The following is an 18928-nucleotide window of genomic DNA, read 5'->3' as shown; positions in this document are numbered from 1 at the left end:
CAATTCAAATGGTGATACAGCGTGAAGCAGCTTCTGAGCGGGAAAAACACTCACCACAAGTGACATTTCCAACACTGTTCAAATTCTTAAAGTCTACAAACGCAACATACATGGATGAACAATGCACATATAGGGCACAATATTATCACAGCATACATGACGAGGAAGCTTGCCTACTATTTGCATATATCTATATATATATATATATATATATATATATATATATATATATATATATATATATATCTATATATATATATAGATATATATATATGCATATCTAATAGGCATATAGGACAAATACCTCAGAGTTGAGGCTTGAACAAATCACACACTGTACATTTGAGACCTGATACAGTAGTAATGCACACAAAAAGAATGAAAATAAGCAATTCATATTTAACAAACTGTTACCTTTGTGGCTCTAACATGCAAGTAATAAGTAAAGAAAATGTCAACATCACAAGACTCAGGAAAAACGTGCATGATGCTTACAGACACACAGAAGAGATACAACAACAGGGATACTCCCCATTTCCTTAACCCTTGTGTTGTCTTCCCGTCCACCATTAACTCTTTGTCCTTATGGGTCAAAAACGTTTTTTTGCCACTTTTTTCAAAACTTTGTATATTCATGGTCAATAAACCTAATTTATGTGACATTATACCTAACTTCTTTTTTTTTTTTTAAAGCAGAAGTTCTGAATTATTTTTGACTAATAGTTAAGGTCAGAGGATGTTGAGTGGATCACTGTTTTTGTCAAAGTTTAGTCAGGATATACTGTTTTGAAACCATTCAAACATTGTTTTAAATGCTATGAAATTGAATGAAACACCCATAATTCAATAAAAGTAATCATCAATTTTACATGCGAAGAATGTTTTATGGGTTCCATTCAACGTGCATCCATGTTCATTTTGGGGCAAATGGGATGAAAGAAACCCATATTTGTGATATAAAAAACTCTGAAAACGGGTCAAATTTGCCCCTAGGACAACAACCTACAAACTAAAAGGCATATGTACAGTAACCACACACACACACACACACACACACACACACACACACACACACACACACACACACACACACACACACACACACACACACACACACACACACAAAAACACTCACACACACACACACACACACACAAACACAAACACACAATGCTTCCATATGTTCATCCATTCAGTGTGCAGCACTGCAGTGTTGAGGTAGGTAGGATGTTTCATTCTGAGAAGCAGATAATGAGCTATTCCCTCTGCAGAAGACTGAATCATGGAGCCAGCAGAGTTGAGCTTTGCCGGAAAATGCACACACAATCACACACACACACACACACACACACACACACACACACACACACACACACACACACACACACACACACACATACTTTCTTTACAGTGACCCAAGAGAAGCTAGCAAACTTCTTAACTCTCTGCCCTGCTGTGGCACCTCCACACAGCACACACACCACCCACCTCTGTTCCCGAGCACAGAGCCCTGAGGAGCATGCAGATGCACCCCAACACGCCTGGAGCTGCTGTCCCGTTAGCATTGAGTAGGTTGGCAGCAGTGGAGCCAGCTGTATATCTCTACACTAAAGTATGCCTCAGGATAAACTGCTAGTGTGCTAGTGTTGCACTCACATAAACATTTAGCTGTCAAATCATAGGGCTCCCCAGCTGTGACCTCACATCCCATTGGAGGGAGAAGAAAGAAAGCCTGAGAGTGATGTGAGAGAGAGCAAGAGAGAGAGAGAGAGAGAGAGAGAGAGGAGGGGGTTGGGGTTGCACATGTATTTTATATAGAGAGGGCGAGTGATAACAGGGTATGACCAGAAAGCATGGCAACCACAGTGGGGAGAAAAAAATTATAGCAAGGAAGGAGAAGTAAGAAGACTACAGCAGGTACCATGGGAGAGATGCTGCTGCGAGGAGAAGAAGAAGAAGAAGTAATACAAAAAGTGGCAGGGGTGAGAACAGTCGGAGCGAGGGAATAAGACAATTTACTTTTGATAGCTGTGAGGGCTGCGTCCGTTCCCTCAGATGGAAATAAACATTACAACCACACTGGAGGAAGAGCAGAAAACAGCAACAGTGAGGCAGCTGAGCTACAACAACAACAAAACAGCTGCAAGGATCACTGCCCTGCTGCAATCATCACCTTTATCAGCTCTTCCTCCTCCACTTATTTACTCTTTTTGTGGATCAACTCTTACTCCAATCTTCACTTCCTGTATTTCCACCCTCTTATCCCTCTCTTCTGGCCATGTCTCCCCATTCTTTCTCCCCCTCTTATTTTCCATCATCTCACTCCCCTAATCCATAATGGATGGTTTGGAGATATCTGCTTCCTGTTGAGGGCCCTGTGCCCCTGGAGCAAGTCAGGCTGTATTGATTCCTGCACCAGAGGAGTCATAAAGGCAAAGATAATAAGGTTTAGAGTCACACTGAATTTTCTGCATCCTTCTCCCCCCCCCTTTGGGGAGTCAGTCCATATTCTCCTGTCCTCTACTAACAACATAACATGCATACTGTACAAATCCAATTAACAAATGGATTCATTGGTTATGAATTGGGAGTTATCCCATCTGGAGGTGTATCTGAAATAAAAAAATAAATAAAAAGAGCAGATTGAGCAAGAGAGAGATAGTGAGTCTCTAATAATGTGTGCATGTGTGAAGGTTTTCATGCGTGTCATTCTTATTCAGAAGGCAGTGGTCTGTATTACACAACAATAAACCCAGAAAAAAACATGCAATTGTTTCAGCTCGAAGAGTTTGCCAAAGTACCACATAAATCCTGTCTCCTCTTGGCGATCAGTGTGTGCCACAGTCTTACACATGTTGTGTCATTGGGTGCCACATTAATGCTCATTAGACGAGATATCTGCCCTATGCTGTGGCTAGCCTGCCCCTCCTTTGACCCAGGCCTTCATATATAGGTCAACATTGGCATTCAAGTCTCACAAACACAATGCTGCTCTTTTTAGAACTGGACCAACAATCACCTATGCCCTGCAGCATTAGCATACAACAATGTCCAGTACAATAGGAATAAACCAAATATATGTTGTTCACTTCAAGCAGCACCTTCTATGGAGTTAGGAGCCTTTAGAGAAAGGGTCAGTGAGTTGTTTTCAGTGCATCAAGAGGCATTTCATCTTGAGGAACATTGGAGGGCGCCATTAAATAGGGCAATTTTCATGCTCGCTGAACAAAACACATACAATGTAAAGTGGGCGGGTACATGCAAAGAGACAAGAGGAAATATGTCAAGATAACAACTTTACAAGCCAGTATAATGAACCTGGAATGTGATACAAAGGCAATGTAATCGACCTTAATGTTAATAAATAACATAATAATCACTTTTTATACTAGGTTTCTCTAATAATTAAACTAAATGAGTATGGGTCAGCTAAATGAATGCAAACTTATAACATGTTGGCTGTATCTTTATATCACAACAACGATATATTCCATATAGTACATTTTCTGTAATTCAACTGAGAAACCATTTATGGATAAAATAAACAGATAAGCATGGGCCAGTATTTGCAAATTGTTATATTTTGAAAAACAAATACCTCAATATGTATGATGATATAACATGAATTAATTATCGAGTAGTCCTTCGATTATTTTCTCAATTAGTCAATTCATTTCTTAGTCCATTGAATATCAGAAAATAAGTTTAAAAAAATGCCCATCACAATTCCCATCAGCCCAAGTTGACATATCTAAATTGCTTACAAACCGTCCAAATCACAAAGATATTAAATGTTGTATCATAGAAGGCTATGAAAACCACAAAATATTCACATTTGAAGATCTGAAACCAGTATGGATTTAGATTGAGCCAAACTGGGCCTTTGTGAAACAGATTACAGGAGCCTGCAATACTGGTGACAGTAAGAGTGACATTTTTGCAGCACTATCTTGTGTTGTTACATCTATGTTTACAGCTTTATACAGTATTCATGAGAAAGGGCAGCGCATACAGTAGCATCTCTAATGATTGACTGCGAGAAGCTAGCCAACAGTAGCGAAATGAGTGTGCCCATTGCCTTCTGGCAATCTAAGCCCAAAGATATGAGATGAGAAGGTCTGACACCTAATTAGCAAACAAGGTCACAGCACAGAGCCCAGGACCCTAGTTTGTGTCTCCCAATGTCCTCTCTCTCTCTCTCTCTCTACAAAGCAATAGCCCAATATAAACAAAACATGATCTCTTTCCCTCGAACAATAAAGTATGGATCTGAACACTGAACACCAGGCTGTCTGTTAAGTATTGCTGTACATCAAAGCATTAAGCCCAATCATAGAGAACAGTGTCCATGGCCAGCTAACTGCCTACTCCCTTCTTTCCCTCCTCGATAGCAACATCTCATCTCTGGTCTATTCTGTCTTCATTATCCACATCTGCTCAGAAGACTGTTTGAACAAACAAAGAAGATTTCAGAGTATTGAAGTGGGGACTATTAGCAGACACAGAGCTATTGTATGTGTGGATTGGCTGTAATCTTTACCTTCCTCTGCAGTGGTTTGACACACAGTCAAACCAAACAATCCTCTCCTCCACAAACACATCGCTTAATTTCTGTGCTTTTCTTCCACTTTGTCAGAGAAACACAGCGACTCAAGGGTGAGTGGATGTGTGGGTGGGTCTGTGTGAATAAGTAGTGCACTGCACTGTAAATGCAAGTCAGCTGAAGAGTCCGGTGTTTCCTCGCCTCAACACTTGAATGGATCTTTTCACCACCAACAATACTGATTGTAAAATGGCAGAAAGAAATGTACCTTCCAAGCACATGAGAATATAATGACCGCTGAGACACAATGTAAGTCAGTGTCGGTCACAGGCCAAACAAGATGCTTTTCACTGCAAGAGATACAGCGACATATTTGTGGATGTGGGCGAGACACCAGCCAATCATTCACAAATCAATTCACTCATGTGTTAGGATACACAGAGCAATGCCTGAGAAATAGAATCCATCAGGAGATAAATCAATGTTTGTACATAGAGCCCAGGTAAATCTCAGTCAAAGAGGCTGGATCAATCGCAGTAACACGGTGCTGATCCCTCAGTATCATGGCACCCCATAATTATGATGATTACAGAAGAAGCCTCCTTTCCAGTGCTGCAGTTAGTGCTTTTGTTTCCCACTGGTTCTCACATGGACATGTGCCACTCAGAGAATAAGTCTGGTGTTATTCTGTATTTTTCCTATTGTCAACAAAGCCCAAGAAAAGACCAAAAACCAACCATATTTTCTTTCTGACTACCCTAGTCTGTGGCTTTCAACCCCAAGCCCAAAATAAGCTACAGTGCCCATGTTAATGGTAATGAAGGAACATGTCACCCAGTCCAACGGTGTGGTTCATGTATATGTTTTTAACAGTTTTTGGACAACAATGGAGGTCTCTGGAACAGGAGCTTCATCAGGCTACTTGTTCATAGGATCAATATTGTCACTGGATTTGTGGACAAAAGTTCTAAAAACAAATATAGAACATTACCAGAATTATCCTTTAACCTCTTAAGCTACTGTCACAATAGGTCTTGCAAGTTCCCCCCATTCTTATGCCAGTGTGATTTTTTTCTCCGCTTTTCCACTTTATTGAACAGAAAAAAAAACCTGGACATTATTTTACCATTGGCTTTTAACTTACTTCACTATTATGAGAAGGTCTTTGTTTGCACTAGAGTCTGCACAGACCCTTATGCCGTAAAGAAATTTCCTTTAGTGCCATGAGGCAATCTTGTTTTTATTGTTTGGTCTCAGTAATTACACTAAACTCTCAAATTGCTACTATACAGCAGGTCCCCAAATTCTGATTGCGCAGATTGTAAACTAGTATGTACGTACATTCTTATGTCCTAGGTTTCCTTTCAAATCAGCAGTGCGACAACAGCCAGATTTGTTCGTTTTTTTCTCTGTCCCTGTAGAGAAACGTATGGTCACAGCTTCATTCAAATTCTTATGTCAAACCTCACAGCTACATACAGACTGTAGAAGAATGGATGAAAACAGAAGCGTGGGAAAGACAGACAGGGGCAGCAAGATGAATACATGCACTGGACGTGCTGAAGCTTTGCGAGTGATGATTTAATTTGGTGAAGCCAATGTGGCTGTTTACTCCCAATGTCACTGTAGCCCTATTGCCAAAGGCAGCGTGTCCCAATGTTGTCTTTAATAGTAATGCTGTGATGCTGTATGAAGAGGAATCCGCTGACACTGATCTCGATTATAAAAAGGTTTATTACATCAGAGGTTCAGCATCAATTTTACAAACTCCATGGACATCTGGAGAGACGACCGACCCAATCTTCAACATTTGTTGCTCTGCCTTTTCTTTGTGTGAATCCAGTATATATCCTGTACATTGTATTAACATAAGGCGTGATATGTGTAAGTATATGATTGGAGTAGGGAACTGACCAATCAATGCCTTTTATCTGGCATAACTCCAAAAAAGGACTCTTCTGTCTTGGGGGGCCCTCTGCTCATGTTAACAGTTTCCAGATGTTTTCAATAAAAGTGGGGTAAAGTTCATGCATCTCCTTATACCCAATCTTAAGTCAAAGTGTAAATCGTCAGATACTACACCAATTTGTAGCTTTAAGAACTTGATAGCGTGCTCTGCAGATATTTGTTTACTGTACTTCTGATATTTCCTTCTCTCTCCAAGGCAGATGTAGATGGCTAATAGTATCGATAAATGAGGAGAGAAACAAATCCCCTGCCACTTAGTCTCTTAACAGCATTGGTGCATGTCTAGAATACGTATGGACCATAAGAAGAGGTTTGGGAGACATTAACAGGCTCTTTTAAAGTTCTCTAGTGCACCAGACACATGCTGAGTTGTTTACTTTGGTAACTTATAGGGGTGTATGATTCAGAAAATGTCACGATTCTTTATCGATTGCGATTTTTAGGCTCACGATTCGATTCTTTATCGATTGTCGATTCAAAAACAATTCTCGTTTCAAAAAATGATTCACAGTATGTAAATGTAGTTACTTTTCCCATGTGATTGTAGTAGACATACAATTTAAAAGAAAAAAAAAAACACAACAAATTAAATGTAGTTTGATATTACTTTATATGTCTACATACAAAAATAAAAACTGCAAAAGTGCCAAGCTTTGGCCAGCTTTCAAATACATTTAATTCAAGTATAAAAGTGTTAAATAAGAAGAGCTTTTACATTTAGCTTTAAAGTGCTGTACTCAGATCAAACAAAAAATACTGCTTAAAGGAGTACATCAGCTACCAGGTTGACTGTTGAAATGTGAACTCGACTGAGCACATTGAACTTCTTAAAATTAGGCCCTTTCTTTTTAGAACTGTGGCAACTACAGTCCATTCAACAGAACATTTGTGATGTGTCAGAATCACATAATGGATACACATTTAGGTGTATGTGTGTGTGTGTGTGTGTGTGTGTGTGTGTGTGTGTGTGTGTGTGTGTGTGTGTGTGTGTGTGTAACCAGTTCATAGTCCACCACTGGCTGGAATCTGTACATTCTTATGCAGAAACAGAAGCTGGTCTACGTGTTTTGGAGTGAGCATGCTCCGCTGTGCAGTTACGATCTCGGTCTCCGGCAGTTGAGAACACTCTCTCTGACGTAACGGTGGGAGTTTAGAGCATTGAAAGAGAGTGCGTTGGTTGACTGGCACGGTACTTTAGGTTGTTGTTCATCCACGTCTTTAATGTTAATCTCCGGGTGATGCAGTACAATGTGAGTTCTCAAGTTTGTAGTGTTTCCAAAATACTTAACTTTCGCTTTGCATAGCCTGCATATTGCATGATTCCTATCAAGTTACATCTTCCCCTCAAGGTTATAAAAGCCGAAATGTGTCTAAACTCTCGCCTTCAATGAGGATGGAGCAGGTTGAATAATTATTTCTGTGAAGTTTGCCATTGTTTGCGCCGACTAAACTACTTCTGCTGCACTCGTTCTTCTTCTGATTATGACAAGAGTGCCCAGGCGTCACTGTGAATTTGACGCAGCGCCATCTATGGGAATGGCCATCAGGACAATAGTGTCAAAACAAAACAAAAACAAAAATTTATTGATTTTTGGAATTCTATGAATCGGTTTTGAATCGGTAGAGCTTGAATCTCGATTAGAATTTGAATCGATTTTTTTGCACACCCCTAGTAACTTATCACTTAAGTTACTAGGTGTAACTTAAGTTTATGTGTTCATTACACCAACTCAAACTCAATGAATCCCAAATTAAATATCATCATTTTAAGTTAGGTCAAGGAATGTAAACAATCTTACTGATAAATAGGTAATAACATAGTGGGTGAGGAAATATAATAAACACAAAATAAGGCATGCATTTCTAAGATTTAAATATTTTCTTAAACAAGATTAGAGATTTCTCTTTCTGAGACTTCTGCAGAGGCACTTTAGGGCTGAACAGTTCAAACAAAAGGCTCAGACACATCCTCCAGAGTTGAAAGTACAACACCAGACAAAGCCTGCTCTGTGAATCCATTGACTGCCATACTGTATTAGGCTGTGCCATTGCTTTTAAGCAGTGCCATGCATATTCATGCCTACCCATCGGGAAGTCTTCCTCCACTACTTGTGCCACATCAAGCTCCACATTCTCTCTCACTGGGTGCATTTATGTGTATAACATTATATTCCTCTGTTATTTGGCACTTGAGTACTCCTTCCTTTAAAAGCTGTTCTTATTCAAACTGCCAGAAAACAGACTATGACAGCTGGCCAAGTTAATATTAACTGATATATTACGGCATGTGAACACATTAACCAATTTATTGTTTCTCTGTTGGTTGTTTCCTTTGAATTAATTAAAAGATTCTGTTAATTTGTGCATGCAGGGAAATTTGCAAAGAGGATAAACACTTTATCCGGACCAGGACCAGGACCTCCACCATCATACACATTCATGTCCGGAACACAGTGTCCATGTCAACAGACCCAGTCACCTATGTTTAGTGCTGAGCACATGGCCACAGCCAGACAGCCTGTTGGAAAGCAGTGTGTGTGCTGACTGACAATGAGCACAGCTTGGGCAAAGACCTGAGTCATCTGGTGCCTCTTAGCCAAGTCACACCATGTGATCATGGCTCATAATGCAGAACAGGTGCCCACTTAAACAACAAAAAACAAACAAAAGGAGATGTATAGAAAAAGAGTGCTTAGATCATGATGCCAGACCATCATCAACCAACTGTGTAGATAACTCTGTGACTATGATTAGGCTAATGTGCTGTCTCTTCAAACATTTTCAAAGACAAAATTGGTACGTCCTGACATTACTTGGCTATGTCAATGTAAGGAGGTGCAGATGTGTGGGAGCTTTCTGGCATTTAGATCACAAGATTATCCCTTTACATAAGGAAATCATCTCTTCCCTGTTATGAAGCTGTTTTTGCACAGTCCAACGGCTGTTGAAGACACAGCTCAGATAACAACCCACGCAGTCAAAGGGTTTACAGCATTTCCAATCAAGCTCGTGTTCCCTCCAGTAGCAGCAAGCAAGCTAAACTAGGTTAAGAGACTTTTCATATATTATGCTTAAAACAGATGCTTTTGCTTGACTGCCCTAAGAGTATTCACAAGGCCCTTTCACCTACATTGTGTTGGGTTTTATTTATGCCAGTGCTTAAACAAAACTACAGCACTGAGCATTGGTTTTATAACTTTCCAAAAGATTTTCTTTCATGCCTAATTAAGCAGCATTTACTCTGCTTTAAGACTATGAAAAAATAACCTATACTATTCTATTTAGCAGATCTCTTATTTCATGAACTTGGCAAGAAATGACAAAAAAGAACATTGGGTCTCATTCACCAACCATTCTTACGAAGAAATGTGTTCTTAAACCCCACTTACGCACTTTTTACGAAGATTCTGACATTCACTAATATTTTCACTCAACAACACTCAAGAGCACTCTTACGCACATTTGCTCCAAATAATGGTTACTGCATTTTATTTAATTCTACAGTTCTTTACAATGATAGTATTGTACTGTAATGTATTTCTGATCATTTGTTGAAAAAAAAAATAATAGTATGCAAAGAAACACTAACACTGCAATTTACATCAGCAATTAAACTGATTAAATCCTGCGTTATTTGGTGATTGATTGCGCTATTTATAGGACCAAAATGCAGTGGTGGAATGTAACAAAGTACAAATTCTTTGTTACTGTACATTTTTCACGTATCGTCGTTACATTTTGCAGCAATTATCTATACTTTCTACTCCACGACATTTCTACAACGTTCGGTTACATTTTCTGATCAGTTTTTCCCCCTGCTAAAACGTCTTCCTGATCGTCACACGTTTGTCTCACCGTTGAAGTTTGGTTACCATAGATATGGGGCACTGCCGATCCTTCATCGGCTTCCAAGCCGGCTCCGGTGCTCCATAGCCCAGGCACAGCGCTGCTGACCCACGGTAATACAGCCTCCGGTAAAAGTGAAAATGAAAATGTTTGTTTTTCATTATTCACGTTTTTAAATCATAGTTGCCATCTATTTCTCTCCACAGCCTTGTTTACTCTTCCGCCAGGCAGCGTAAAACGCGTTCATATCTTATTTATTTGGCTGGACCTCTTCACATCTCCTCCCCATTTTCGCTGCTTCACACACTTTATTTGCTTACTTGCATGGTTAAAGAAAATAAAACCGTCTTAAAATACATCCATGAATAAAACCAACCGCATTCCGATTCTAAAAACATATTTCCGTTTTATGCTGGTTAGGATAGGAACTTCTTTTAAAAGCCAGGCCTTGTTTGTGGTAGTGGACATCTTCTACTTTTACTAAAGTAAATATGTCTCTGGTTATTTGTACTTTTACTTAAGTACTGAGATTCAGTACTTCCTCCACCACCGCAATGTACAAGTCATCTGCGACTCCGACAATTATCTCTTGAACGCAGTCTCCCGCTTCCCAGGAGGTGCACAAGAAGTGTCATGTCCTTATATGGGAATTTATCTTAAGCTAATTAGGAACAACTGGCACGCACTTTCAATTACGAAGACGTGGGATTCATCAATCCTAAAAACACAGATGCGAACAATTCTGTTGTTTAAGAACACGTCATGAATCCGACGTAGACTTTTCTTAAGGACTTTCTTAAGAACATACTTAAGAGAAAACTTAGGAAGATATTGGTGAATGAGGCCCATTGTTCAATTAATAATTGCAAAATGTTCAATCAGTTCAATTTTGAAGAAGATGAATCACATAATATAATATATATGAAGCTATATATGAAGCTGAAACCAGGACATGGTTAGTTTAGCTTAGCATAAAGACTGGAAGCAGGGAGAAACAGCTAGCACGGCTCTGTCCAAAGGTAATCTGGCATCTCTGCTTGTTGCCTGGCAACATCTTGGTGACTCCAAGAAGTTACTGTGCCCGGCCAAGAAATAGTCCATTAAACCACGTATTGTCAATTGTACACTTAAGTTTTTGTATGAGATATAGCACGTTAATTAGTACGCTTTAGATGGTACCCAGGCTAGCTGTTTTTCCCTGCTTTCAGTCTTCATGCTAAGCTTTCGATTTCTTTAAAAAGTGTATTAACAATTTCTTACTTATCTCTTTATTTTTGAAAAACCTTTTGTGGGAGATGCCTATTGTATACAGATAATTGCAGGCATTAATGTTTTGCAACCTTTTCATTTCATTGTACTGGAGTCAAATTATAATCTGGTTGGTCATGGGTCTATGTGAATAACATGAAGTACTCTAGCAGTCTCTCTAAACACAGAGTAGTTTCCAACCCCCCTTCAGTCAAATGGAACAGCAGTGTTTTGCTTTGTCTTGTTGTCCTCTGTTGCAGGGGAATTAAGAAAAGTACAACCCCTCCTCTTTCTATCTGTTGTGCATATGTGTGAGTGTGTGTACGGGTGTGTATGTGTGCTTGCCTGACTGTGACGCTATGCCCTTCGCTCCTTCTGTCCTCCACACAGTATGGACCTCTGTGTGCAGCATGAGTGGAGCTGTGTGTTGCAGATAAGAGTCGGAGCACTGCAAAGGCGGTGTGTACATGTGTGCGTGCGTGCGTGTGTGCGTGAAAAGAGCTTTCTCCATGTCAGATTCACCTCTGGATGCCCTTTCCTCAACTCACTGTCATTACACCATCCTTGTGAATAATCCAACCAGTGACACTGGCCGCTACACTACTGCCACCACGCATGCAGTATGGAGGCTGTCCACCTCCATGCTCAACTGGAGTCTTTACAAATGCCATATTAATATGCATGAATGGCTTATTTTTCCCCATGGAATAATGTGATATATTTTCACTCGAGCAGGGAGTTGGTGTTGTGATTGTTGGCACCTCCCTCATTCTAGACAGCCATTAATAAGGAATAATAAGGGTGGTATCTGCACTCACATCTTCATTATCTCTCTGTTTACTGTTTATATAAATTACTTTACAGTAAGGCTGAAATAGAAGAAAAAAGATCTTCCTCTACCCTACCTCTCTCTCTTTGCATCAAGATGACTTGTGCAAGCAGTAGTCTGACTCATGATAATTTAAACACAGAGATGGATCACATGTTATTTTTCATTGGGTGATATTAGCCACTTCTTCTCGAGGGCAATTTGCGGTTGCTAAGTACAATTGTGAGGATAATTTCAGCAGCATGAATTAGCAGATTGCAACAAAAGCTCCTGCAGCTTCAAACAGAGCCAAAAGAATCTGCAGCATAATTAGTGCACAAATCTCATGCATAAGTCAGCCAGATTCCCTCAGAATGCTGGGATCAGATCTGAATAATGATATGCCAACAGCTAAGAACAACTTTTGTTCAGGGACGTTTTAGGGTAGTTTGTCGGAAGCTATTAGTGCTGGTGTATTGTCCCACTAGCACTTACAGAAAACATGACGCAGGTGGTTACATCACCTTGTGAGTTTGTGCGCCAGATGTGACAGTGTTGCCCTGACATGGCAGTTGGCAGGGTGAGGCTTTATAAAAAGAGTACACTGCTTGTACTGAAGAGGCCTACATAAGCATTCTTTGACCTCTTTTATCTACGCTCATTAGCTATGCAACAAGAGGGTTGATTTGAGACCCTTTGAGAGGATCCAGAGAGAACAGGTTTGTAAGTGTGAAACGGAAAACCAACCTGTTTGTCGTGCTCGCCTACAGCGAATGCTAATGTTGCCCACATCAATGGGCTCTTCATGTAGAGATGCAGCCTTGGGCCCAGGAGCTCGGAGGCTGACCAGTGAAACACAAATGCACCGGCAGCGCAGCAAGAGAGCCAGGAGAGGACAGCGGCGGCCCACAGCCCAGAGCTTGTACCAGCCACATCTTTTATTTCTGGTTACACTGATCTAAGGAATGAAGGGAGAGCTCCAAATGTTTTGTTCTTCTGTTTCTCAATATACCCCCAACCGCCCCCCCCCCCTTCCTTCTCTCTCTCTACTCCTTTTCTGTCTCTGCCTTTTACATAGCCAAAGAGCTGAACTGAAAAAACAAGAGGCATTTTAAATAAGTGTTGAATCAATATAGACAGGCTGTGCAGCCAGGCTCCGGTTATAATAAGCAGCATTTATACGGTATATAATCAGCTTGCACAACACAACCTTATAACTTTCAATCAATCTTAGTGGAGCTCTCTCAGTGGCTGGGAAATGACAGCATCCAAAGAATGGTTTAATTTACAAATACAGTGCATATGGCATTATTTAAAAAGGAATATCACCAAATGGGAATAGCATTGGATATTTATGGATTAACTTGTGTAGCAAAGCAAATAGAAATCGAAGAAAATTTGATTACATGAGCGTAAAATGACTACAGATGGTCTCAGCACTGAAGTCAAGCACTGCAGGTAAACAAACAGGGAGACTGAATAATGGGCAGAGCAATAGCACTTGCTGAGGCCCCTAGTGCTATGCTTCCCATCTCTGATTTCTTGGGTTTAAATGCACTTCACTCACTCTGTGGAGCCAGTAGGAAGCTAAACTATTGATCCACAAACAATTTAGCTGTCCAGCTGTCCAGAGAGAGGGAAAACAGGACGCCCCTAAATGTATAATGAGGCTTCCCAAGAGCTTGGCTTCCTCAGTATTCGCTCCACGTGCCAGGAGGCCTTCGCCTTTGGGCTTTCTCTGCGATTAGCCTTTTATCTATACACTTCTCACACATACAGTCCCTCCCACAGACGAATAGAGGTCAGCCAGCTAAAGAACTAGTATGCTTCTCACCAAGGACATTTCTGATTAGTGTAAGAATCCCCTTTGACCCCTAAGTTTCATTATTTTTAACACACAACTGGTGGGGAGTTCATGTCTACAGTTTGCCATCGCAGTAACAGGGCTGAGCTGTCAACAATACACAGCATGAATCATCACTATGAGGCAACATACGCTGGGATAGCATGAAAAATAAACATACAGAACACATTAAAGGTGATGGTATAAGCAGAGGAGTGTGGTCATGCTTGGTAACCTTGCATGCTGAACTAGCATATAAGTTATAGTCTTCTCTTCCTCACATGCTCCCAGCGCCATAGCAACAGGCCTTGCTTAAAGGCCCCAAGAGTGGCTTGGCCCCAATGAGGAAGACGGTTTCGTACCTAATTGGACAGTTCCCTGCACCATCGGGCTTGTCCTTTATCCCCGACACTGTAAAATAACAATACAAGCAGTTGAAACTACAGTAATCTTATGATAAACACAGATTAAACAGGATTAAATCCAAAACAATGTAGCTCATTACTGAGAATATCAATGATGAGGGATACAAAGGTAATATAATCTTTAAAATGATGCTAAATACTAGCTTTCATGTGAAGATCATGAAATAAATTACTGTCAGAGGGGATAAAGTTGTATAGGTAAGGTTTTGCCAGCATCAAAGGTGAATATTTCTGATCCAACCTTTAATTATCCACAATGGCTCCTCTAGTACTCCAAATAAAAGCCAACCCTTTATTTTGAAGCTTGCTCAAAGGTCTTCACAAGCAATCTCTGTGATTCATTAGGTTCTGGCCTGATCTGGACAACAGAAAGGAATGATTTTCAAATTTCATGGAATTGAAAGTCATCTTGCACGGGACCAAAATAGCATATAGTGTTGTCTGACTGCACAGCTTCTCACCATTCTGTAAACAATGTATCTGACTGCGCCTACGAAGGTGCAAAAACAGATGGCTCAAGTGAGAAGTCAGTCCACTGTGTGTAACACTATATATCTGCTCAGTGAAATGTGAAACAAATACACAAGCGGTTATCTGACACTGAGGAGGTGTTTAATTAAGACCCATTCACATTAAGACACTTAAAAGTGACTACTTAATTAGGGAAAACTGTCTCTGAACTTGTTAACCTTGCAGTACTGTCACTTTTACATCTTATCATCATTAAATACAAAGATCTTTAGTACAAGTTAACAACAAGCAAAATGCAATTAGCTATTTGATGAGCAAATAACTTTTGATATTACAGTGGAAATTGACTGCATCCCAGTGAAGAAGCCAGAATAAGCAGACATTATGAAGAAAGTCAAATATTATCTGAAAAAATTAAAAAGGCTGATCATGCTGTTAACAGAAATTAACAGGCAAAGGGCACACATTTGTAATCTCCTTCTAATTGAGTCCATAAATCCCAAAAGATTGCCTTTGATTGTAAGTCTAAAAATATCTCAGAGGAAAACGAGCAACGAATTAGACAAAAGAAGTGAAATCTTGTCAAATATAACCTAGTTACACATTTGAATTGTTCTTAAATGTAGCCCAAAAAAGTGTTAACTTAAACTCAACATTTAAAATCACCAGACACACATAGATGGCCTGTAAACCAATACATGAATTATTCAGTAAATCAATTATTTACCCGGTTCATCAGGGATTTCTTTAATAGATCAATCTTTATGTTCTTTTTCTCAATATTATTTAAATTGTAATTTTGAGGAGTTGAAGTCTTCAGTTGCCCCAACAGACCACTGATAAATCTCTGAACATGAAACTTGTACCTACTTCAAGATAACACTCTGATGACATTGATCAATGCCATCCTATTTCTCCCATGAGTGACAGGGGAAGATACCAGGCAATTTCCAAACACTACCTGCTTGTCCGGTCCACATTATCTTAATGGAAATGGAGTAATCTGATTTTGAATGAGACATCACTTTGGCAGATAGACAAACTATAGGAACTATAGAGTCACCAAAGAAGCTCAGCACTTTATCAACAAACAAAATCACACTGATAAAGAGAAGGGGAACAAATTAAATGTTCTATGATAAAAGACATTCATATATCTTTAGGGGAGTTTGATTTCATGTTTTTTACAAGCAAGCCATTTCTTCAAGACCTTTTTTTACCTTGTCAGTAAATGAATAACAGCTTTCTCCAGGAGATTTAATGTTATAAATAGACAAAAATCCAGCAGTTGAAATCAAATACTGTATATCTATTTTTATCTTCAGCATTGTGCTGCATTTATGTAAATCAACAAAAGGCCATTTAGCAGGCTGCATTTTATCCTGATCTTAGATAGATAAGATGGCAGATACATATCAGGGACTGCATAAGAGCTAAATGAGCCAAATACATGTGTGCGCACACACACACACACACACACACACACACACACACACACACACACACACACACACACACACACACACACACACACACACACACACACACTAAAACAACTGTAATCTAGTGTGGCTGAATTATTATTCATTTGGCCTGCTGAAGTGCCGGGAGCAACTATTCGAGATCATTAGATTCAAGTAGGCAACAGTGGCCCCAGAAATAGAACATCAGCCCAGGCGATAAAACCTTATCCTGTCAAACAAAGTGACTGATTTGAGAAAAAAGTCCTATATAACAATGTAATGTGCTTCAAAGATCCAGCTGGCTACTAATGTTGGCAGCTGCATTAAGGCTGCAACAAAGGATTCTTTTAATTACCAATTCATCTTCTCATTATTTTCTCTATAAATTGTTTGGAGAATAAAATACAAAAAAATGCACATCACAGTTCAGTTTGCTATCACATCAGCTAAGAAATGCAACCTTTTTTTCATGTCTGAGAAGCGAGAACCAGCAAGTGTAAAAGAAATAAAAATAAAAAATACCAAAACAACTCAATTACTTTTCTATCATTCTATTATTTGACAAGTCACTTCAGCTCTAACCTGCATGGCTCTCGTTTCTTCCTATTGGCTATACAAAAAAAACAAGTATCACGATTTTAGAAGATGATTATAGCAAAACTATTAAATATCTATAAGCCCAACAAAATAACTAACCACACTTACAGTTTAGTCTAACAAGTGGGATACAAATGTGCACTGTGCCTATGACTTCTTCCCACTTGTCTCAGTCTCTTACACATAAGATCTATAGGGTCACGTGCATGCAGAGAGCAGGGAGCAGTCCACAGTGGGAGAATCAATGGTAGGTCTAGTGCAAACTGTATTCAGACAGCCAGCGATGGCAGATGGGGACTGAGGGCCTTTCTCCTCCTCAGGCATGAACAGAGGAGAGGTCTGTCTCCAGGCAAACATAGAAGACGTCATGTCTCTGCCTCACTGCCGTACCATTAGTGGATCTCGCTATTGACCGCCGGTGCGTAAATTGCTGAGCAATCTAAAGGAAGCATCAAGATGAGAGCATCACGTTTTGTCAGCAGGACAGAAGGAAGCACTTGTACAGGCTGTGAAGACAGTTGCAGCAATAAGGGTTGTATTTGTATGTCTGTGTTTTTCTGCACACAAATTTTCATTTGCATAGGCTGTCTCGTCTTGCTATAGCCTCTCCTAGTGCCTTCAATTTAACAATTAAACAAGTCTACAGGACGTATTCCCTCCAGCGTGACTGACACTGCATTCAGTGTGACAGAACAAACAGCGCCGAACAAACTAGCCCTGTTGCTGGCAAATGCTAACGCTGCCAATCAGAGTCTTTTCAAAATCGATCATCCTATCTTTAACTAATGCTTGACTCTTTGCCCAATGATTTGTCACCCAGAGCTCAGAAGGACATCTGGAGACAAATCTAATCTCCTAAAACAACTCTAAAAGGACTTGATCTTAAATGGCAAACATCCAAGGTTTGCTTTGAGCACCAAAATAATACTGCTTGAATGAAGACATTAACTGAATTGGAAAATGGAAAAATCATTGTCTTGCTGAATATAAAAAAAACTGTTAAAGCATTTGACAGATTTGCAGTAAACATTCATACCAGATGAGTAAAAGCAATCTCTCTCACCTTCATACTCATTTTTTATAAGTTACATGCTGGCTGAGGTGAAGATGGGGAGGTTGAAGGCGGCTCTATTTTCTGCCTCAGGTGAGGTTAGCCTGTCTACCTCAATACATGACAGATGTGTGTGACTGAAGCTTCAAACCAAAGGAGAAGTATTGTGTACAGCTATGTTAAGTCATTTGACTGTGACACTAATGGAGGATGAGGCTGTAGCTTTGAAATGCATCACAGAACAGCCACGTCCTGCGGGGTACTGTGTTATGTAAAAAGTTTGTCGTCATGCAGGCTCCTCAAGCCAGTACGGCCCTGCAGCCAATAGCATGCTGGCAGAGAACAGCTCATTGCAAAATTCAAAACTCTATATTCAGATATATTTCATTTTGGACCAAGAGGAGTAAAAATGTAAGATGATGCCTTGCACGCGGTAGGTTAGCCTACTTCTGAGCAGAGTAAATTAATTCACCTCGCATGAAGGAGAAGGACTGTCCTCAGGGTGTACACAGGACAGCACAGGATGCATTAGCAGCAGTCAAGCTTACAAGATTCATAAAGTGCTCCACCTGACAGGCACCCACAGAATCCCTCTAACATTGTGTGCCACATGTAGGGCTCTGATTCAGTCAGGACAAACACACAGTGAAGATTCTCACACATGG

The 18928-nt window shown here is 40.0% G+C and overlaps 1 protein-coding gene across 3 annotated transcripts in view; it reads right to left on the bottom strand.

Annotated features, from left to right (window-relative positions):
• The window catches only part of LOC144522357 (contactin-1a-like), a 67502-nt gene that overhangs the window by 46814 nt on the left and 1760 nt on the right, over positions 1-18928 (bottom strand). For 2 of the 3 annotated variants that reach the window (XM_078257366.1, XM_078257365.1), the window contains exon 2: positions 14619-14667. The exons of the other annotated variant lie outside the window; for it this stretch is intronic. In XM_078257366.1, the coding sequence (XP_078113492.1) occupies positions 14619-14643 (25 nt within the window). In that variant the 5' untranslated portion in view covers positions 14644-14667. The remainder of the gene's footprint in view (positions 1-14618; positions 14668-18928) is intronic. 3 annotated transcript variants of the gene reach the window in all.

This window comes from Sander vitreus, chromosome 8 (genome assembly GCF_031162955.1).
Source record: "Sander vitreus isolate 19-12246 chromosome 8, sanVit1, whole genome shotgun sequence".
NCBI lineage: Eukaryota > Metazoa > Chordata > Actinopteri > Perciformes > Percidae > Sander > Sander vitreus.
Note: the sequence above shows the minus strand (reverse complement) of the source record. Positions and strands in the feature narration are given on the sequence as shown.